This window comes from Pogona vitticeps, chromosome 7, assembly GCF_051106095.1.
Source record: "Pogona vitticeps strain Pit_001003342236 chromosome 7, PviZW2.1, whole genome shotgun sequence".
Taxonomy (NCBI): domain Eukaryota; kingdom Metazoa; phylum Chordata; class Lepidosauria; order Squamata; family Agamidae; genus Pogona; species Pogona vitticeps.
In genome coordinates, this window is record NC_135789.1 from 12,804,859 (window position 1) to 12,827,006 (window position 22,148).

General features: G+C 51.6%; 1 protein-coding gene across 4 annotated transcripts in view; it reads left to right on the plus strand.

Moving 5' to 3' along the window:
* MYO9B (myosin IXB) overlaps nucleotides 1-22,148 on the plus strand; it is a 39,187-nt gene continuing 17,039 nt past the window's right edge. For 3 of the 4 annotated variants that reach the window (XM_072977867.2, XM_072977869.2, XM_072977870.2), the window contains exons 1-14: nucleotides 1-158; nucleotides 9,518-10,423; nucleotides 15,318-15,412; nucleotides 15,776-15,838; nucleotides 16,585-16,684; nucleotides 17,540-17,640; nucleotides 18,040-18,169; nucleotides 18,959-19,048; nucleotides 19,183-19,299; nucleotides 19,552-19,686; nucleotides 19,957-20,078; nucleotides 20,457-20,598; nucleotides 21,368-21,563; nucleotides 21,650-21,728. In XM_072977867.2, the coding sequence (XP_072833968.2) occupies nucleotides 9,575-10,423; nucleotides 15,318-15,412; nucleotides 15,776-15,838; nucleotides 16,585-16,684; nucleotides 17,540-17,640; nucleotides 18,040-18,169; nucleotides 18,959-19,048; nucleotides 19,183-19,299; nucleotides 19,552-19,686; nucleotides 19,957-20,078; nucleotides 20,457-20,598; nucleotides 21,368-21,563; nucleotides 21,650-21,728 (2,219 nt within the window). In that variant the 5' untranslated portion in view covers nucleotides 1-158; nucleotides 9,518-9,574. Of the gene's footprint in view, nucleotides 159-190; nucleotides 212-9,517; nucleotides 10,424-15,317; nucleotides 15,413-15,775; nucleotides 15,839-16,584; nucleotides 16,685-17,539; nucleotides 17,641-18,039; nucleotides 18,170-18,958; nucleotides 19,049-19,182; nucleotides 19,300-19,551; nucleotides 19,687-19,956; nucleotides 20,079-20,456; nucleotides 20,599-21,367; nucleotides 21,564-21,649; nucleotides 21,729-22,148 lie in introns of those variants that run through there. The other variant, XM_072977868.2, reaches the window with a different exon arrangement.

The following is a 22,148-nucleotide window of genomic DNA, read 5'->3' on the forward strand; positions in this document are numbered from 1 at the left end:
GCCTTTCCCGGAAGTGGCTCGCTCCGCCTTCGCTGAGGGAGGCGGCCTGAGGCCGCCGCTGCTGGGCTGGCTCAGGGCGGGGGAGTCGCCGCCGCCGCCGAGGCCGCCACCATCCTCCTCCTCCTCCCCATCATCCTCGGCCGCCTGCCTCCCTCCAGGTAAGGGGAGGCCCGGAGGGGCCCAAACTCCCCCTCCTCTTTCTTCCTCTGAGGTAAAAATCCGTGAGGGAGAGGGGGGAAGACTCTGGTCCTTCGGCCCGCGCTTCCCCCTCCCTTCCCCCGAGCGAGAGAGGCCCGGCCTCAGGCTCCCCTTCCTTCGCTCTCTCTCTCTCTTTTTTTTTCCCCTGGTGGCGGGGGGGGCTCTTCGTATCCGGGGCTGTTTCTGTGAGGTAATTTGAGAAGGAGTCTCTGTGTGTGCGTCCTTTGCTTGGAAGGGAAGACCGGGGGGGGGCGAGGGGTGGTGGCGGCTCGGTATCCGCGGCTGTCGTTTCGCTGAGGCAAATTCCGCGGGGGGGGGAGGGGTTCTTCGGTTTGGTGGGGGCGGGTGGAGGATGAGGAGGAGGAAGGCGGGGGCTTCCTTGGGGCAAGAGGAGGGGCTGCGTGATCTCTCCGTGGAGGGGGGGTCATTTCATTTTTTTTGAGGGGGGTCTCCCTCTGTCTGTCTGTCTCTCTCGGTGGGGGCAGTGGATTGAGAAGCTTCCTCTAGGGGAGTTTTGGGGTGTGTGGCGGGATATCTCTCGGAGGGGCTTTGGAGGGGAGGGGGTTACTTTTTGGGAGTTTTTTTTGCCTTTTCTGGGAAGTCAATGGAAGGGGGAGGTGGGGGGGCAACTTGGAGGTGTCTTTAGTGATTTGTTGGAAATATTTTCAAAATCTATGCATACGTGTGCCCGCACGTGCACACACATATGCATATGTATATGCAAACATTTAATATCTATTTATATCTATCTATATCTGTTGATCGATTGATCGAGCGATAGATGCACGCAAATGCACACACACACATATGCTGTAATTACATAGTTCTCAGGATTTTTATTTTTAGTATCTTCCGGCAATGAATAAGTGAATCCCTGGCTCCCAAGACCTCAGGGGCACCAGAGGGCCTCCTCACTTGTGACTTGTCTCTCTACCCACCACACGCTGCTGCCTCTGCTGATCTTCGAGGGGGTTCTTCATTTGAGGGAGCCCGAGGCTTCCCTTTTCAGGCAGGAAAGCGCGGGGACTCGGGGGGGTTGGTTGGTTGGTTGCAATGAGGTGAGGTGCTGCAGGATGTGGGGGGGAACCGCCCTCCACTCTGGGGGATGGAAGAAAGGAGGGTCAAGTTTGCCCCTGGTGGAAGGGGGAGTGTGGCCTTTGAGGGAGATCATTTGTGGAGCTTCTTGTCCACTGGCACTGGGTCCCCGTCTTGGGTCTCCGGAGCTCACAGGGGACAAGACTCTTCAGGAAGGGGCTTGGCAGGCTTGCCAAATCAAGAGACAAAAACCAGCGTTTCCGTCAATGGGTTTACGGGCAGCAGGAGGGCAGTTCTGCGTGGGAGTAAGGAGAGGTGGGAGCCCTGAGAGGATTGGGGCAAGGGATTCCCAAGAAGTCCCTGTTTTACTGTGAAGGCAGAAGAAGGGGTTGGGATTAGGGGAGAGGAACACATGCAGGGACAGAGGAAATATTTGAGGAGGGGCTGCCTGGCGGCTTCATGGGATGTAACTGAAAGCACTGGGGTGGCTGTTCACGGAGGAGGGTCCGGAGGCAGATATTTGATGGACAGCTGTCTCCTGTGACACCCCTAGTCTTCCAAAGCAGCACTCTGGTCTCTCTTGCTAATCATGGTCCTGTATAAAGGGGCCTGCCAGGGAGTGAAGGAAAAGGAGGGATTGATTCCCACAGTCTGGGTCCAGGTCAAAAGTTTTGTGTCCCGAGTCATGCCTCTCGGATAAGTTGGCAGCCGACTTCTGCCACCTACATATTTGAGGACCCCCTTCTTTGGGCTTCACCTGCCCTTTAATGGGTTGCTTTGGCCGTGAAGGCTCTAACCCAGAGAAGGGTGATGAACGTAGCTGTGGGAAGCCCTGGGTTTTGGAGACAGGATGGCGAGGCCAAAGAATGTTTAATGCGACAGTGAGGAGGAAGCTTCGCTCTTTAGGACTTTTAATGCCAGAGGGATCTGGGTTGGTTGGTTTGTCCCCACCCCACCCCACATGACATTTCTGGTTGGCCTTGGGCCCCGGAAACCTGCCCCACCCCTCTTGCTAGCTCTTTACTCCCTCCCTGCTGTGATGGCTGTGGGCTAGTGCTCTGCCTCTCCCGGCCTAAGGCTAGGGTTCCTGCCTGCTCTGTCTCTGTTACTGGCAAAACAGCAGCGGGATTTTGCCGTCTGAGTGTGTGTGTGTGTGTGAGAAAGAGAGAGAAAGAGAGAGAGAGAAACCTCCTGGCCCTCACTTGGGCCAGAATGCTTGCTGAGTGGTGCCAAAACATGCTGGCGGAGTTGCATGTCTCAGGATTACATCATGAGGCCACTGTGCTCTGTGAAGCCAAGGAACGCTCACACCCATGTGGTTGGGCAGCAGTGGTATTTTCCTTGTTTTTGCTGCTAATTCCCCCCCCCTAGGTGGCTTTTTCTCCTTCTTGTCCCCTCCTGGCCCGACCATCAGGATAAAGAGAGTGGAGAAACCAGTGCCCAGAGTTCTATAAAACAGCTAAAATGTCGGGTTTTCTTGTTTTGTTTCTTGTTTCTCTGGGGTGGGGAATAAAGAAGACAAAAACTTCATGACAGCTTAAAGACTAACGGCTGTATTTTAATGTGAGCTTCAGGCCCGGCTGTTTGAAAAGCTGCTTCTGGCAGGCTGGTTGGCAGTAACGGCCCTAAAATGACAACCACCATATTGGAGATATTCCCATGAACTGGGTGGAGCTGGGTTCAGATCTGTGTCCCTGTGCCATATAAAATGGGATAGCTCAGTAGTTTAGGCCTCTGGCTTCAAAGCCAGAGATTGGGAGTTCGATTCTCGCAGCCCTGTTGCAAGTTTAAAAGGGAGATCGTTCCATCTTGATGAGGTGATGAGGTGTGAAATAAATAGCATGCCCGTTTGCCCTTGTTTATATGGAATGTTGAGCCGGGATCTGCAGGGCAGCTCAGAGTGCTCTCCTGCACCCCTTAAAAATACATTAAAAATTTCCTCCATGCCTTATCTCATGCTTTAGGACTTTCCTCCTCTTTCTCGCTTCTGCTTTCAGTTTAAGCCGCCTTGGGTCCTGAGGAGAAAGACGGTGTAAAAACAATTTTTTTTATAGGTAGAGGCGAGCGGGTTGTCTGCAGCTCAGACAAGCAGCTCTGCCTCCTCAGTTTTGAAATCGCCCCCGTCCTGATCTTAACTCTTAGAGTCACACAGGCCTGTTTTTCCCTCCATGAGCAAGAGAGAAACCCTTTCGCCCTCCCTGTCCTGGCTGTGCTTGGCTGCAGATGTTTTCGAGAACTTCCTCTCTGTTCTGAATTGAGCCATGCCGTTTTGCGCGCTCCATGTCTGGCAGATGACTGGCTTCCTAAACAAAGAGCGCTCTATCTCCTTTTCCTTCCAAGGGTTGACTCAGTACTTTTTCTCTGTCTGTACAGCCAGCTCCGCGAACCAACATCTGTGTGAGGCTGGGCATCTGGGGCCATGTGTGATAGGGTTGCAAAACCCCAGTCCGTTTTATTTGCCAGTCGTGCCACCGAACCTTAAACACTTGTCTTGCTTGAATAATTTAAAACAGGGTTAAACGCTGCCTGGTGAAAAAATGTGTCTGTGGAAAAAAGAGACTCACGTATCTGGTGACTGAAACTTTAAGCAGGCTGAATTTTCTGATAAAACAGTGATTCATGGGTGAGGCGATCTGAATAACCAGACGTATGAATAAGAGGTTTGACTTCTATCATTATAATCCCTCATTACCTGTTTTTTTTAACTCTCTTTTTTGCATATTATACGGATGGGTGGGAAGAGGAGATGTCAAACACCATTATCCCTTAAAACCTAATTTTGGATATTTATGTATTCAGGTTTGAAGAGATGATCTCTGTTCTTAACTGTGTGAGCAAGACATAATCAAGGCTTGATCTTAGCAGGGGTGATGGTGGGGAAATAGTGTTCTAGGGGGGAAAAACCCAGCCTCCTAGCCGAATCCCTTTCAGAGCAAATCGCCTTCAGCGTGGGCTGTGTGCCAGGGCTGAGGTCTCCACGAGTCTGTTGGGAACATTTCCTCTTTGGGTGATAAACTGGAAGGTACTGTGGTTTCCCTTAATACGTGGAAAGGGTGGGGAAGAGTTTTTGCTTGCAGAATTTGGAATATGGGTCACGGTCCAGAACAGCGGATGGGCTGCAGAAAGAAGAAACAACCCTACCTGTTTTAGTTTAGTTCTGACAAAAGATGGAAGCTGTGGTGAGGCCTTTAGAAAGCCGAGCTCTTGCAAGGGACAGTTTGCATCCAGGCATGCATGCCTGCGTTCAGAGAGATCAGCTGTCTAGGCAAGCATCCGTGGCGATGCAGCGCCCTGGATTTTAAATGTAAGCTGTTTTGCACATTTTTGTACCTAACCGCATTCTCTCACTCTCGGGATTGACAGTCCAGAGTTTGTGCAAGGATTAGCAAATCCTCCTTGTTTGGGTGTCGTTAAAGCTCCTCTTCCTTTCTCTTTGACTTCCACTTCTCAACGCTGGTCTCATTTATGCTGTCACAGGCCTCTGTAATAGTGAAATGGAGCGTGGACTCGTGGTTTTAGGCGAGCTATGGTCATTATCCTGGCTGGTAACACAAGGCTGGTTACAGACAAAATCAGCATGCTTTCCAGAGAAACTCCTTAAATAGCTTAGGCCTCGACCGGAGGTCCTGAGCAAAGTGTGGGTGTTCCGTGCTGTTATGTATAATTTGCGCCGGAGATAAATCAAATGTCTTTAAAAAAAAAAAAAAAGTTTGGTTTATATTAAGTTCTCAAGCCCTTAGGCATATTGGTGGAAGGCCACAGGACCACATGCCATCCATTAAGCATCAGATTACTGAGTATCTCGTGACCACCTTCCTACACAGCCCTGTTTTACATGTAAACTTCTCTTTTCTGTCCCGCTTTTCCATTCCACATACAAAGAAGGCAATCAAAATAACCACATCGAAAACGAAGCACCCACCCAGGTTAGTGAAGGACACAGAAACGGCACTTCTTCTCAAGGGCCCTTTCTAGCAGGTGTTATCTGAGATTTCTTTTTTCGCTAGAGGAGCCCGAGTTTGAATCGGTGAGACTCCCTCATTGTGAGACACGCTCTCCGTTTTTTCTCAGGAATGGCATAGGAAATCCAGGGTTAAATCTGGGACTTCTTGCTTGCAAGGCATGATTTTCCCTTCCAGTGGTTTTTCCATATTTTGTTTGTATGAAACACTCTGTGTGTGTGTGCTTTGAAGTTGCTTTAGTCATCTTTGGGAGTTTAGAGTTGAACGGAGCTCTGAAACTGCGCGGGTGGGGGGCTTCCAGGCTGTTTCACTCTGCCAGCTTTCTCTCTTTCGACTCGTTTGGAGTCCATGAAAAAGAAAAGACTCTTCCACCTCGGCTGAGATAAGGTGTGTGCAGCCTTTCTTTTTGCAGTCTTGGCTATTTGCTCGTGCTTTGGCACAGGCATAATCTAATATGGGGGGCAGGCGGGACTGGCAGCGGAGTGCTGGAGCCCTTCCATGGCCTGCAGAAGGGTACTGTGTTCTACCCCTGCTATCTTAAGATAGGATTGGGGGAGGACCCCTGTCTAAAACCCCGAAGAACCACGTTCTGTCACTTAGTTTGATGGACAATGCAGAGCTAGGAGGTCTAAAGATCTGGGCCAGTTTAGCCGCCACCACCACCACCACCTTAGAATAGCAGAGCGGGAAGGGACCACTAAGGATCATCCAGTCCAGCCGCTGTTAAGGAGGCCCAGTTTGAGATTCGAACTCCCCACCTCTGGCTCCACAGTCAGAGAGATCCTCAATCCGTGAGTTCTCCAGCAGTTCTTAGAGAGGTTAAGGCAGCATCTTCTGTTTTCCATGGCTGGGGGGGGGGGGGGAATCTCTCCCCTCCCCCCACCTCCAATGTTTCACTTTGGGCAGTTATTTGGGATCTCGGCCCAGCTTTTCTTGATTTTCTTGGACCACTCTTATCTTTAGCAGGAGATGGAGAGGCCCAGAGGAATCTTCAAATCACTATGATGAGGAGGAAAGAGAGAAGAGTGTATGTGTGTGTGTGCGCGCACACACACACAGTCTCTCCACACAACACACCCCAGCCCTGCAACTTGGTTGTGATGGTAGCGTTCCCTTTTTTAGCTCTGACGTGATTCACTGGTTAAACATGCAACTTTAAAATTATAGGTTTGTGGAGACTAAACCACTGCTTTGGGTGGATTGTGCAGGGGGCGGGGGGGGGGGAGAAAAGATGCTCGGCCCTGTTTTCCAGCAGTTCCACAGTTTTAGTGGTTAGACAGTGTGTCTGAATTCTCTGCAGGACGTGGAGAGTTAAGAAGAAGGTGGGCTGAGCTGCCCAGCGGCCAGAATCCGTTGCTGTTTTGTTTAGGCTTCGTTGAAATGAACTTGGCCTCTCCAGAAAGGAAGGAGTCTGTAAAGAAGGCCCCCCCTGCCCTGCACAAATGGCTTTCTAAATCAGAAGCTTCTGCCTTTAAAGGTTGGTGGCTGAAATGTGAGCTCTTTTCTCCACCCTCCTTCGGCTCAAGGGCTGGTTGCTCCCCTCGCGCCCTCACTGGCCTCAAACGCCACATCCCTCTGTTGTTGAAGTTGGCCAAAGCAAGGGGAGCCCACCGTTTTCCCCCAAGGCCATAGCCTGGGTTGGCTGCACGGGGGAGTCATTGGCGATTCCCTAGAAGAAGGAGGACTTGGGGGTTTGGTGCCTTTCAAACCGATCGGGCCCTGTATTTGGAACAGGCTTGCCTGCAGAGAACGGACTTAATTCTTAATTTCTTGTAAGACACGCCCAGAGATCACACACACCCCAAAGCCAGAAAGCGCTCAGCTTGCCTGTTTCGCTCTCCCTCTCGAGTTGCAGCCCAGGAAGGCTGCCGGGTGGTCAGTCTTCTGTGAGGCAGAAATTCCCACTTGACGTCATCCCGTATCTCTTCTCTTGAGGCAGGATCCTGCTGGGGGCTCACAGTTTCTAGTCTCTTTAAGAGGTGCACGTCTAAATACGTTCCTGCCCTTCTCTTTATGGTTTCGGTAGCCGGATTATTTGGTAGCCAGACCAGAAATGGCTCCCCCACACACACATGAAACAGAGGAGAACCCTTTCCCCCTCCCTTTCTTCAGAATACTTTTATGAGAATGTCTTCCATTCTACCGGGTCCTTTGTGGCCCTTAGAATTCTTGACATCAACGTTTGCCTATGCAGAACACAGTCTTTTAAAAAGACTTTGCCGTCCATCTAGGACTTTCCTTTCCTTTTACCTCTGACATTCTCCCCCATCATCTCTCCCGAAGGGAAGCATGACCCATTGATGTGTCAGATTGCAATTAAAAAAAAAAAAACACCCCATATCTGTGGGGATTGGTTCCAAGCTCTCTCTCCTGCAGATGCTGAAAACAGTGGATAATAGCAAACACTATACATAGCACAGTAAAAGAAAAACAGTCAGAAAAAAAAGTATTTTCACCATATATTACCACAACTGGCTCCCTGGCCGGTTAGGTTATTTCTAGTTTTTCTTTTAATATTTTCAGACCATGGATAAGTGAAACTGTGAATACCGATCCTGCAGATACGGGGGTCCTTATTGTACTCTAAAAGCCCCAGGTGGTGTGTAGATCTGGGACTTCCACAAAAGTAATGCTTCCCAAGCACCTGTGGTCGCACACTGAGGCCCACTCGCCACTTATTTCACATCATGAAGCCGTTCCCAGCTGATTGGAAACTGATTTCTGGCTTTCAGCAGAACGTGCTGCTGTTCAAATAATCAAAATGGGCTTGTTGGGCTGAATAAGGGATAATATTACCATGGGTGAGGTGATCCTTTTCTTAGGCTCAAAGCAAGCCTCACGAGGTGTCAAATGCTTTTGTGTGCACAACTTGATCCCTCTTGTGACTTTTCCCCACTCGATTTAGAGTAAAGGGAAGAAATTACCCTATTTATTTATTGTTTGGTCTTTTTGTTTGTTTGTTTGTTTCCTGATAAGCCAGCATGGCTTCCTGCTGAGCTTGCCTGCTTAGTGACAAGTTGGCAGAAATAATGATGGTCTAAGTCTTGTTTTCCTCCCTTTCTCTCTCCCTACAAGTCCACATTTTCACTTTGATATGACTTGCTGTTTTCCTGCTTTAGTGTGTTTGTGTGTGTTTTCAAAGTACATCTTTTGAAGTAAGCTGTTGGTTGTTAGATCCTGGGGCTTAGCCCTGGGGTTATCAGCTGCTCTGTTTCCTTTTTTTGGGGGGGGGGAGGCAGGAACATCCTTTTATGTCCAGAAGAACCGCTTGCTGATAAGCCAAGGAGAGTTTTCGAGCTGAGCCCCGGTTGTGACTGTTCAGTTTTGTTGACCGGAATGACACTCAATAGCGGGGATGACGATGCTGTCGGAGGTTTAGCGACAGCGCCTGGGAAGGAGGCTCCCGGGTCCTTCAGCGCCCCGGCTTTCGACCTTTGTCGTAGAAAGCCTTGTGGCTGACTCAGAGGATGAGTAAGGGCAGACCAGCTTCCCTCCAAAGGCAGAGCGATCGCTAACTGGAGCGACCAGCATTTCCGGCAACTCAGAGCTGGAGGGTGAGTGAGTGGCGTCATGCAGTTAAAACAAGGGCTGGTGGCCTGGGCTTCGCAGGGTCTTCCAGGGACCCCAGTGACTGGGAAAAAAAAAAGAAGAAAACACAAAACCCATTCACCCCAGCCCTCAAAAACAGAACGAAGCCCACAGGAGTTTGGGTTTTAAAACGGGGCCGGGCGCGCTCTGCTGCCTGCTGAAAATGGCTTTCCTGGTAGCTGTTCACCTTTTTTGGCAGCCGAAGGGGCCAAAGGCAGATCGGAGGGTGATGGGAAAACAGCCTTGGGGGTTTTGCCTCTCTTGAGTTAAGACAACGAGGATGTGGTGCAACCGACAGAGTGGTTCCCTCTGCTTTTCTGAGCGGCTTCTGAGGTGGCCATGATTAGAACTACATGTGAGTTGTGTTACGGGTGCTGTGATCTGTAAAATGCTCAGCTGGATCCCATCAAGCATCCTGTCTGTTTCCAGCCGTGGGCCGGACGGGTTCATCGGCTGCTGCCTTTCAGAACGTCCCATTTCACTCTCGCCACGAAATGGGCCACTTCTCCTCCTCCACCAACAGCAGCTCCTCTCGATACCTCTGCTCATGGCCACATCCCGTGGCAGTCAGTTCCCTGAACTTTTGGTCGGCTGGCAGGGGAGGGGTGGAATCAAGGTGGAATCTTTTCACCTTGAAGGGGTCAAAGCTCCAGAAAGGTCTTCCTCTCTGCCACCCCCAGCTCTTCTTTCTGTGGGAGAAGCCTCTGACTCTCTCCTCCTTTCCTTCCTTGCAGACCCCCGGCCTGGGGCTCCGAGCCAAGGCGGCATGCGGAGGCCGGGCATGTGCCAGGATGAGTGTACAAGATGCTGGCGGTCCAGCTTCCCCGGAGAGGGCAGCCTACGCACTTCATATTTACCCCCAGCTCTCAGTGGACAGCGCCACCTGCTGCCGGGTGGCGGCGGCGAAGGATGCCCCGGCCACCGAGGTCATCAAAGACGCGGTCAGCTCCCTGGGCTTGGACGGCTCTAAGCACTACGTGCTGGTGGAGGTGAAGGAGTCGGGAGGAGAGGAGTGGGTCCTCGATGGGAACGATGCCCCCGTTCACCGGGTCCTGCTGTGGCCCCGCCGGGCCCAGGATGAGCACCCGCGGCAGGAGGGGTACTACTTCCTCCTACAGGAGCGGAACGCCGACGGGACCATCCGGTACCTGCCGCTGCCGCCGGCCTCGGAGGAGCAGCAGGAGGAGGAGGAGGCCCGGCGGCTGGTGGAGAGGGGCTTCCTGCCCTGGCAGCAGGAGGACTTCAGCGACCTGTGCAACCTCCCCAACCTGACGGAGACCACCCTGCTGGAGAACCTCCGCCGGCGCTTCTTGAAGCAGAAGATCTACACCTACGTGGGCAGCATCCTCGTCGCCCTCAACCCTTTCCGGTTCCTGCCCATCTACAACCCCAAGTACGTCCAGATGTACGAGAACCACCAGCTGGGCACCCTGGAGCCGCACATCTTCGCCATCGCCGACGTGGCCTACCACACCATGCTGAAGAAGCGCCTCAACCAGTGCATCGTCATCTCGGGGGAGAGCGGCTCGGGCAAGACGCAGAGCACCAACTTCCTCATCCACTGCCTCACCGCCCTGAGCCAAAAGGGGTACGCCAGCGGGGTGGAGAGGACTATTTTGGGAGCCGGGCCCGTGCTGGAGGTAAATAGAGAAATAGAGAATATAACATGCACACCTATCTGGAGAAGTGGGAGTGGGTGGGTGGAACCAGGAAAAGTGCGTGTGGTTCCCCCCAAAAACAATCCAAATAGATTTATACCCAGGCGTGTCCTCTTGCACAATGTCCCCCCTTTTCTTCAGGGGAGTTAGAAACCTATCTGGTGTGAGGTTAAAGTTCCATGCTGTGTTGTGGTCCTGGATTGTCCTGTGGAAGGAAAGCGATGAAAGGGCGCTTTTTCCTCCATCCCTCCCTCCAACTTTGTTTTCTGTGGGAGACACTCTTGACCTTCTCTGAAACAGCTTCTCTCTCTCTTTCTCTCTTTTCTAAATCTTTTTAGTTCTATTTTCTCATGCTGTCTCTCACAACCAAAGATAAAGAAATGGGGGAGGGGCAGGGGGGAGTGTTGGCCATCAGCCGCCTTTTGAGCCCCCGGTCCAAAACGAGACCCCACGGCTTAGTTCCCCAGGATCAGAAAGCAGGCAACGAAAGTCCGCATGGGTGAAGCCTTCTCTCTCCCCCCCCGTGCTATGCTGTACTCCACTTAATATGCTTTGGGTCTCTTCCTGGTTGGTTCTGTGCCTTGATTTCCAGCAAGCACCAACTGAGTTCCTCAAACAGGCTGGCCACAGACCAGACAAAGAGCTTCCGTGGCTCTCCCGGGTCGTCCTTGCAAACCTACATTTTGCTCCTGGCGGCCAGGGCAGAACCAAGCCTTGATTGATTTCAAATATTTTTATCCTATCCTGCCTTTCTTCTCAAAAAGAGCCCGAGGCGGCCCTGTAACAGGAGCCCTCAGGCTGGATTGAAACCCCTTTACACCCTTGATTAAGGATTTAAAACTACTGTACTGATACATTGGAAACCAAGCGATGATCTCCCCAGACCCAGAATGCTCCAGTGCACAGCGAGGCTGAAATGAACGGCGATTGCCACTCCAGCCGAGCAGCCTTTCCCCCCGCTAGGGGCACTCTTATGTATGCATGTATTTATTTAAAACATTTTTACTCCGCCTTTCCTCTTTAAAAGGGACCCAAGGGTGGTTTACACTTTTAAAAGATTATACTGGAAGCAGAAAACTGCAAGTACGCAAATGCAAAAAAAAAAAAAAAAAAAAAAAATCAAACAAGTAGCACATTAAAAATGGTAAACGTAAGCTGCACCAAATACAAGTTCAAAATGACAAAATGTGCCCATCTATTTTAAAAACCCTCTCAGACCACCAGTGATGATGGGAAAACTTCCCGGATGAGGAAGGTCTTGGCCTGCTTGCGAGAGGAGAGCCAAGAAGGGGCCCAGCCTGGTTTCCAGTGGGAGGGAGTTCCACTGTCTCTGGGGGCCGCCACCAAGAAAAGGCCCTTTCTTGAGTCCCCACCGAAGGGCACCTGGGAGGGAGAGAAAGGCCTCCCCCCCCCCCGGTGATCTGAAGGCCCGAGGCGGCTCGTAGCGGGAGATCCGGTCTTTGAGAGAGCTTAGACCCAAAAGCCATTCATCGGTTGGCTGTCTCCCATTGTGACCCAAGGACTGGCTGAGAGCTGGGGACACCGAGACCCCCGACCCCTCTACTCTTGTCTCCATGGCTTCCTGTAACCACATGAGAACAGCAAGGAGGGAAGAGCTGTCCTCCCTCTTTCCTTTTCCCCCTCCTGCTTCCTTTGTTTACATCTACCTAGTAAACAGAACGGGCTCTCAAAAGATTGCACCCTTGTTCCTGGTGTTGCACTTCCCCCCCCCCCACTTGCTTTTGGGTTGATTGGATGCCAGACTATCATGTGTGTTCCTGCTTATGTTTGAGATGTGCGGGCCAAAATCCTGTTGAGATTTCATCCTGCCATGAAGGCGGAGGGAGTGGCTTTGGGAGGGGAGGTGCCACGAATTTGAAACCCCCATATTAGTCCTTCTCTTGAGCAGGGCCCCTATCAGGTGACTCGCTGTGATTTCTTCCCTTGAGCCAGTTGGTCTCCAAGGATGACGTCCCTTGCTTTATGCTTGCCGGTGTCCCTGGCAGGATTTGGGCCCCCTTCAGATAGCCAAACGCTGTGATGCGGCGGGGGGGGGGGAAGCAAAGTGCTGTGACGGTACCTTCTTTCTTTTTAATTCCTCTTCCATTTTTTGCTCCAAATTACTCTTGGCTTAGTCAGGATAGTTCAGTGTCTCTCGGTCGCTCTCTTTCCTCTTCCTCCCCTGCCTCAGAAAGCAGAACTCGGCTGCCGAGAGCCCTGCTTACCTCTTCAAGCCAATGCTTGTGGTTTCTAACCCAAAACAGGAAGGAGGTTCACTGTGGAGAGCCCCTTACGGATCAGCTGATCACACAGCCCTCACTGCCCGCAGATCGGCAGCATATGTATATATATACTGTATTGCGTTTACCTCTCCATCTCTATCTCTTTTTAGAGATAGCTTGCTGTAACTTAGCAAGCAGACTGTTGGCATAGCAGCTAAGAAATGTGTGGAATAAATTTTACTCAGTAACACTGATTCAAACTTGCCAGTGATATTCCAGTATTTTGAATATTTTTCACCTGCGTTCCTCCTCTCCTGCCTGAAGTGGCTGCAATAACTTTCCTGGAGCTGGAGAGGCTGCTTTTTTCCCCCATATGTGCAGTATTTTTCTAGAAAGAGAGAGAGAAAGAAATATCTTAATTTGGAATTGATGGGGTGGGCAGAACCTATGTGGCCTATGCATAGATAGCAATGTAAAATTTCTGAAAATTTCCAATTTTTCTGGGGGGAAAACGGGCGAAGTTTTTCCCCCAGGAAAAAAAATGTATATATTTAACATTGTCTAGACTGGATTGACTGAGAAATGGAAATTTCCAATTTTTTGGAATTTCCAATTTCCCGTTTCAAACCCCCCCGCCCCCAGGAAAAAATGAAAATTTCTGGAAATTTTACAGCTCTCCCTGGGCATTTGGATAAGAAGCTCTACCGCAAAGCTGCGCTCCTGTTTCAGTCTTATTTTTGGGAGGCGATCTCTTCCCAGTGGAACAAAGATGCCTTTGGACAGCTTTTCAGAATGAGAATCCAGTCCCCAACACTCCTTCTGCCAAGTTTAGACTTCATTTTAAATGACGAGCTAGTTTCGGGTAGCGAGGTGGGCCTGTGGTATAAAACAGCCAAGTTCTCGTGGGCCCAGAAGCTGTCCGGCCGCTAATATTACCCCGGCTCAGATTTGTATTCCTTAATCAGCTTTGGAGAATTTGCTTCTTGCCTGAACTAAATACCATTGGCGTGAGGTCACCTCATCCTTCCCGGCCTTAAGGGCTGCTCACATGCAGGATCATAAAGAAGGGGATGAAAAGCAGCGAAAGCGCAGGAAGTTGGGTGGAGTGATTTAAAAAACAAACAAACAAACAAAAAACCCAAGCTTCTCATTTCAAAATTCAAGAATTTCCTGAATCCGCACATGCCTTCAAATTAAAAGCACACGGGTGTGCTGCAAAAATAGGGCTTTCTTGCTGTCACAGAGCCTCACCTTCGGTTGCATAGCTGGGAACCTATTGGAATCTGCCTGTTTGCAGGCAAGTTCTCTGTGTGTGCATGGAAAGCAAGGTTTTCTCCTTCGAAAGTGGGAGGTCCTGGTGATGGCTTGGAAGGGGCTCTCCTAGATCTGAATCCCTTGTCGTACTGCTCTAACAGTTAAGAAGTTTTTTTCTTCGGAAGGCAAGAACCATTATTGGTTTCCATCTGCCCAGAATTGGCTGGTCGTTGAACCAGGATTTTCATTCGCCTTCCCCAGCCCCTTAAACGGGCTCCGTACGGCACCCTCCGTGCCTCGCCTGTGCTCTTGTCCGTTGGAGCAGGTCTAGGGGCTGGATGTGGAAGAGGTTTCAGGATGGTGGAGGTGGGGGCTCTTACTTTTTGTGGGCCGCCCTGAAACAGCCTTTTGGCCGAATGGGGTGAAAAGCCCGTTCGATAAACTCGGTAATGAGAAAATAAAGAGGACAATGATGAGGATTTAGGTCGTGCTTGACCAGGTTTTTGGGTTTCCTAAGACAGAAAAATGGACATCTTGTGCCATGCGCTGGAGGCCCAATCCCTTGGCCTGTTTTGGGAGAATCAGCAGCAAAAGCCTCTCTCAGTGGCTGGTTTTTCACTGATTTCTCCCCCCCCCCCAGCAGTGCAGTGGACGGAAGAGACCCTCCGTAAGGCACTGGAGAAAGCCTGGGCTTTGTTTTCCAGAGGCCTTCCTTGCTCTGCTCTATGATGTCATGAGGAGCTTACACGGCTGCCTCTGTGGCTCCAGGATAAATGAGTCAACCCTTGTTGGGTTGGTCTCTACCTCCGCCCACCCAGCCGGAGCTCTTGCCTCAGCCGTGTGGGCGGGAACAGCTAGCCGTCTGTTGAGCTGGATGTGTGCATGCCCAGGATGAGGGGGTGGGAAAAGGGACCGGGAGGGGGGGTTGGGGAGCTCCAGTGGTCCCACTTGGCTGCTTCCTATGACGCAACCAGCTTTCCCATCTGCCTCGGGCCAAAGGCGGTCCGAGAATCTTTTTACAGACAGACCATTAAGAAACCCTCTCCGTGAAGGTCCCAGCCTTCCTATCTGGGAAAACTTGCCATTCATTTGGTTTTCTTAGGGGTTCCATCAAGGTATCCCTCTGCTCTTGCATGTTAGTTACAGGTGAGTGAGTGAGTGAGTGAGTGAGTGAATGAATGAATGAATGAATGAATGAATGAATGAATGAATGAATGAAAGAAAAGGTAAGTTAAGAGGTGAAGGCATAAATCACAGTAGCCTCTCTTCTTTGGTGTTCACCGTGCCCCTGCCCCAACCGAAGCTCAGGCACCTTTGATGAAAGGGTCTCAACCGGTACGCACTAATCTAGTGTGAGTCGTGGCATCGAAAGGGTCAACACCATGTTTGCTTCCTTGCAGGCCTTTGGAAATGCAAAGACCGCCCATAATAACAACTCCAGCCGCTTTGGGAAGTTCATCCAGGTCAATTATTTGGAGAATGGGATCGTCAGGGGGTGAGTGCACCCCATGTGGCTTTCCATTTTGGGGGGCGGGGAGTGAGAGGGGAGTGTCTCTCTGTGGGAGGGTGAAGGCCAGACTCACACAGAGGGGGCCAAGGCTTGAATGGAGAGCCGACTTCCCGCCATCTTACTACTCTCTGTACCCCTGATAACATTAATGTCTCACTTAATCATATTTTCAGCTCTCTTCTTTTAAATATTGTGAGCCTGCAAATTAAATTAAATAAAAATACTGCAGTGATGATGGGGATCTGAAGGGTTGTTTCAGCCTCCCTGGAAACCATGCAGGCAAGATCTTCATCACGGCTGCTCTTTTTAACCTCCTCGTTCATTTCTCTTTTCCTCTCCGGAATTCAGGGCCGTGGTTGAAAAATACCTGCTTGAAAAATCTCGTTTGGTGTCTCGGGAAAAAAACGAAAGGTGAGGTGTTGCAAATCCTCTGATGGTGATTTTCATCCCCCCCCCCCTTTGACCCTGGCCATGCGATTAGAGCCACATGGTTTTGCTTTTCAAAAGAGAAATTCGGTACCAAGAGTAACCCAGACCGGAAAGTGCGAAGAGGTGAACCTGAGTGCGGACTAATAAGGATAACCTGGGTTGTTTTTCAATTCTTTGTTTTAAGTTTCCAGCTTGTAAAAGGTTAGAAAGGCCTTTGACATTAAAGGCGCTGCAAGTCACCCCTTTTAAAAGCTGGCTGCCCTTAAAAATGCCCTCAGCAAACACTTTAGGACAGAAAGAGCCTGGAAAATCACACACAGGGAAGAGATCCGGAGCCTTCTTGCTCCCACCCAGAAGAGCCGTGTCTCTTTGCTGTTGCCAGTGATCTGATGTATCTCTAGGCTTTTATCTGCTGAGCTTTATGGATATTTTTAAATGGGGTGGGGGTGGGGGTGCTTGCAGGATGCAAACCCATCTGGTGTTGATTGTAGTCATTTTAAAGCTCAGCAGAAACCATAGTGGCTTTATGGGGGGCCCCCAGGATCCCAGGAGGCACGTCTCAGTATCCCTGCCAATGAGGGTGGGACCGCCGCAGCCCTCGGGTTGGCCTCTGCCGCTGCCGGAGAGGCCTCTGGACTGGTCCAGCCTCAAGGCTCCTCTTAAGCAGGAGGCGGGGGGGGGCGGAAGCGCCCACCTTCCCTTGACTGGGTGTACATTGGCTTCTGCAGGAACTACCACGTGTTCTACTATTTGCTGCTCGGTGTGAGCGAGGAAGAGCGTGATGAATTCCACCTCAGGCAGCCAGAAGACTACTTCTACCTCAACCAGGTATCCTGGTGACCTTCTTGTGTGAGGTCGGCTGGCGGGTGCCCAGTGTCGTCGTGTCAGAGGTGCTCTGGAAGGGAGAGGCGAGCGGGCCCCCTTCGTTCCCCCGTGAAGGTTCTGCAGGGACTCTCGCTCGGCCCCAAGAAGGGCAGCGAGGGGTCAGACATCTCGGGAAGTGTGTAGCTGCATTCAGCCCCGACGCCCTGGGGAAGACACCCCCCCTCGGGCTTTCCTACCTCACTTTTTTTTGTAGGCATTGTTGTATATTCCTATGTGTGTCCCTTTTGGTCATCATCATCGCCTCTAGATCATCAAGTCCAGCTCCCGTTGAGGAGGCACGGGGGGAGGGGGAATTCAAATTCCCAACCACTGGCTTTGCAGCCAGAGACCTGAACCCCTTCACAGCCATTTACAGCCAGGGCTTAATCAACAGTAATGAGTATTACAGAAACAATGGCTGAACTCTAGCAGTAGCAATAGTAATTTATATCAGTCTCTCTAAACCAGAGTCCATTCCAGGTCGTGGCACGGGGTGAGTGCGACCATGGAGCAGACCCCCCTCCTTCTCACCCCCACTGAAGAGGCAGGATTCCATCCGACCAGAGGCTCACAATTTGGGGTCTGCAGGGGTGCTTGGACTACCACTCCCAGGGAATCCTGGACAGCACAGCTCATGGTGGAGGCTTCTGGGAGTTGTAGTCCGAGAACCTCTGGGGATCCAAGATGGGGAATCACTAGATCAGAAGCAGCCTCCCCCCCCCCCGTACAGAGAAGCCCAAGGATCTGTGTAGAAGAAGCCAGACTTTGGTGGAGTCTTCTGTCCTGCTTCTTCGTGTTTATTTTCTTTTACTCGCTTAGCATAACTTGAAAATTGAAGACGGCGAAGACCTGAAGCATGATTTTGAGCGGTTAAAGCAAGCCATGGAGATGGTCGGTTTCCTCCCGGCGACCAAGAAGCAGTAAGTAGGTCGGTGTGGCCTCCTGCCCGCCAGCCTTCGGAGAGCGCCCAGAGCGCCTCCTCTCTTGGGCCGCGTCGGCTTTAAAAACACACAGAAGGTTGTGTTAACGCCACACAACTGGGACTGTGTCAGGCACACCGTTCCAGAAGGGCAGGTGCAGAATGATGTCAGGATAAAAAACCCAACCTTCGTCTGCTAATTTCTGCTCAGGGGGAAATTGGATCTCGGGAAAGCTGGTGGGAGTATTGTTGGAATCTCGGATGATGGATGGATGGGAAGGGCCGCAGTCTGACGGCCGTATCTGAGAAAGCCACGCTGCACAAAACGGGAGGGGGGGAGCAGATTGTTCTGCTAGTAGGCTCAGCGTCTGGTCTCGGGGCTGTGTCTTCCTCCCCCCAGAATCTTTTCAGTCCTCTCTGCCATTCTCTACCTGGGAAATGTCACCTACAAGAAAAGAGCAGCCGGTCGGGATGAAGGGTTGGAAGTTGGCCCTCCGGAGGTCCTGGACATTCTTTCCCAGCTGCTGAAGGTAGGACTCCCTTCCTTATCGTAGCTCCGTCTGGAAGAGAGAAAAGGAGTGCAATGTCATTTTAAAAACAAAACCAAAAAACCCCGCACACAGTGAGGACCCTTGTGTCCGTGGGGGATCCGTTCCATAAGATACCATGGATGCCTGAAACTGCAGATACGAGGAAACCCTTGGGATACTCTAGGCAAAGGAGTGGGACAAAGGCCCTCTTATGTTGTGGCCAACTGTGGATAAGGTAGACTGTGGATGTTGATCCCGTGGATAAAGAGGTCCTCCTGTTGTTTTTGATTCTGTTTTCCTTATAAGCGCAGGGTAGCTAACGTTGGAATTGAAACAGTAAAACCTCTAACCCTCATGGGAGAGGCTCCCTAATGAAGCATGCATCAAGGGCCGAGGAGGAGGAGGAGACTCACCCTGGTCTTCAGAATGAGCTGGGTTTTCACCCGTTGCCTGAAGGCATGCACTGTTTTTGTGGTGGTGGGCAGCTAGGCTTCCAGGGGAGGGCGTTCCCGAAAACTGCTGCACCCACTGGTAAAAAAGGCCCTCCTCCGAGCTTGCCCCATTTGCACCTGGAAATCCCCACCGTGCATTTCTGACCGTCTCGGTCTTGCGCTGAAACCTTTAGCTGGTTTCTCAACCCATGGGTCACAGATCAGGCAGGCAAAAACGGGGAGGGATTGAATTCTGTGAAGTCGTTGCCCTGACAGGATATCGGCTCAACGTCAGGAGGTCGGCCTCCAACGGGCGCGTCATTTCAGCTCTTCCTTCCCTGCCCCCCTCCTTCTCCAGGTGAAGCGCGAAATCTTGGTGGAAGTGCTGACGAAAAGAAAAACAGTGACAGCCAACGACAAGCTGATCCTGCCCTACAGCCTCAATGAGGTGAGCGAGTCCCCGGGGCGGAGCGAACCTTGCGTGTGGATGCCTGGGAAGGAGTGGATTCTGCGTCAGTGGCTGGGGGCACCTACAAGACAGACCAGGGTGCGCGGAAATGCCCCTTCTCTCTCCCCTTCCAGGCCGTCACAGCCCGCGACTCCATGGCCAAGTCTCTCTACAGCGCGCTCTTCGACTGGATCGTGCTGCGGATTAACCACGCTCTCCTCAACAAAAAAGACATGGAAGAGTCTGTTACGGTACGTTTCCAGGCGAGGCAAATGAAATGCTTTTCTCTCTCTGGGCCTTCAGGTGCATGACCTGCAAAGGGGGAAAAGCGATGTTTTTGGGGAGGAGGGCCTGTTACTTAGGAGCCCCCTCTCCTCCGGTAGGCCCCTCCGTTGCAAGCATTGAGGGTGACACTTCCTCCTGAGAAGAGCTTGCGGTCCAGCTCATAGGAGGGCCTTTCCTGATTCTCTCTCTCTCTCTCTCCTTTCTTCCCGATCCTTCAGTGCCTGTCTATTGGGGTGCTTGACATCTTCGGCTTTGAGGACTTCAAGACCAACAGCTTTGAGCAGTTCTGCATCAATTACGCCAATGAGCAGCTGCAGTATTACTTCAACCAGCACATTTTCAAGCTGGAACAGGTGAGAATTTGGGGGCAGGAAGGAACGGGAACCTTTCGTTGCCGTTTGGCCACAGATTAAAGGATAAGATGTGTCGTTGGGGGCAGACGACGACAAAAGAATGCAAAAAAGGAAAATAGTTTTTGGGGCTAGTTTTTAAAATTATTATTATTTCGTATTATCAAGCAGCAGATAAGTGAATCAGAGAGAAGCCCAGCATCCCTTTGTAGAGCTCGGATGCTTGTGGGGCGAGGCTTGCTTGCCTGACTCGGTCCTTTCGCTTGCTCACAGGAAGAGTACCAGAGTGAAGGGATTTCGTGGCACAACATTGACTACACCGACAACGTGGCCTGCATCCACTTGATCAGCAAGAAACCCACGGGCCTTTTCTACCTCCTGGACGAAGAGAGCAAGTAAGGGCTGCTTGCTGGGGTGGGCAGCCGATGCGAGGGAGAGGACCGGGTGGGTTTTGGGAGCGCCTGGAGATTTAAAAACCAAAGCAGGAAATAGGTTCTGCTTTTATAGAGAGGGAAATTGCCTTTGTGACGATAGCTTTATTTTAGTTAGTTATTTTCAGGCAGTGGATAAGTGATCCCGCAGATACAGCAGTCGTAGTGTAGTGGATTGTCCAGATGGAGAACGACTGGATTTCTCCCCCCACCCCTCGCCCTTAGCCCGGAAAACTTAACAGCCAGGTTGCCGCTGATTCCCGCCCAACCTACCGAGTCTCAATCCCGCTCAGTTCAGGCTGTTCCCCCCCCCCCCGACCTCCTGCTTTTGTCCCCCCACAGCTTTCCCCACGCCACCAGCCAGACGCTTCTCGCTAAGTTCAAGCAGCAGCACGAGGACAACAAGTTCTTCATCGGGACGCCAGTCCTGGAACCGGCCTTCATCATCCAGCACTTTGCGGGCAAAGTGAAATACCAGATCAAGGTATGAAATGAGGCTCCGGTGGCTGGACAGAAGATGCCAGAGGGGGACAAAGGGAGAGCACTGTTCATATCATCAAAAGGTTGCCCAAGAGAGGAGGGTCTTCCATCGTTCTTCCATCATTCCAGAGGGCAGGACCCCTGAGAATGGGCTCAAGCCATAGGAAGCCCAATTTCAGTTGAATCTCCGGAAAAACTTCATAACTGTTAGAGCAAAGGGTGGTCCTCGTGGGGCCTGCATTGTAGCCCCCCCCAAAAATAGCACGGGGAAAAAAATAGCACGTCTTCGCTGAAAAAAGCTATTATTAGCAGTAGATAAGCCATCATAAAAGCAGCTGTACCTCTCACAATGGGGAGGGGCAAACTTGCAAAACTGGGGAAATCAGTACATCGTGGTGTTGTGGAGGACAGGATTAGGCCCTGAGAGGACCCTGAGGAGGGCATGTTCCACTCCAGGACCTTAAGGTCCCCCACTTTGGTTTCTAAAAGCTGTTCCTGCTCATTCCCATTTTCATGTTGTGTGCTAGTCAATTGCCCAAATCAGTGGCACGGGATGTGTGTGAAGAAGCATTCCTTTGTGTCTGACTCAAACCTCCGGCCAAGAATCTCCGCTGGGAGACCCCAAATTCCAGAGTTAAAGAGGAGAGGAGAAGCCGCAGCCTTCATGCCCTGCGCCGAGCGATGCCCGCCCGGTCTCCTCTCTTCTGTAATGTTCGCTTGGGGGGGGGCACACCTCCCCGGCCTCTGATGCCCCCCCTCCTTCTTCCTCCCAGGATTTCCGAGAGAAGAACATGGACTACATGCGTCCGGACATTGTGGCTTTGCTGAGGGGCAGCGACAGCGCCTACGTGCGGGAGCTCATTGGGATGGACCCGGTGGCCGTCTTCCGGTGGGCCACCCTACGGGCCGCCATCCGCGCCATGGCGGTCTTCGCCGAGGCCGGCCGGCAGCGAGCGCAGAAGACGGCGGGTGAGAGAGCATGGCGGAGCGTTTAGGAGGATCCTGAGATCTGTCCGTGGCACTAATAGAAAATGTGTTTCCTTTTTGCCAACTAGGCGTGATCCGCCATCACGGACCCAGGGTCCCTTTGGGAGAGCTCCAGCAAGCCAACCCTCCAGCAGAGAGAGTTTACCGGTAAGGGGTGCTGTCTGACCCCCCCCATCCTTTCTGCCTTTATCATCTCTCTTTTTCTTGTGCGCCCAAGAAGCGAGACGATCCCTCACATCGCTCCCTCCTTTGCTTTCTGGTTTAACCGTAGCAGCTTTTCTACGGTTTTCTGGTTCTATCGCCTCTTTTTGCGCGTCCGCCCCCAATATTTCTTTGCTGCATTTGCTGCACTCACCCCAGAGCGAAGCACGGATAGGCGACTCGGAGGAAAAGCCCCAAAGGGCCTTCCCTAGGAAAATCGGGAGTCCGCGAGGGCCGGGGTTCTGTGTAGCTGCAGGAGTTGGAAGAAGCTCCCTGGGCCTCTTTCCTGCTGTGTCTGAGCCAGGAGTTGGCTTCTCCATTTTTATGGGGGTCCCAGTTGAGCTCAGTGCTTTGGAATCTCTGCCC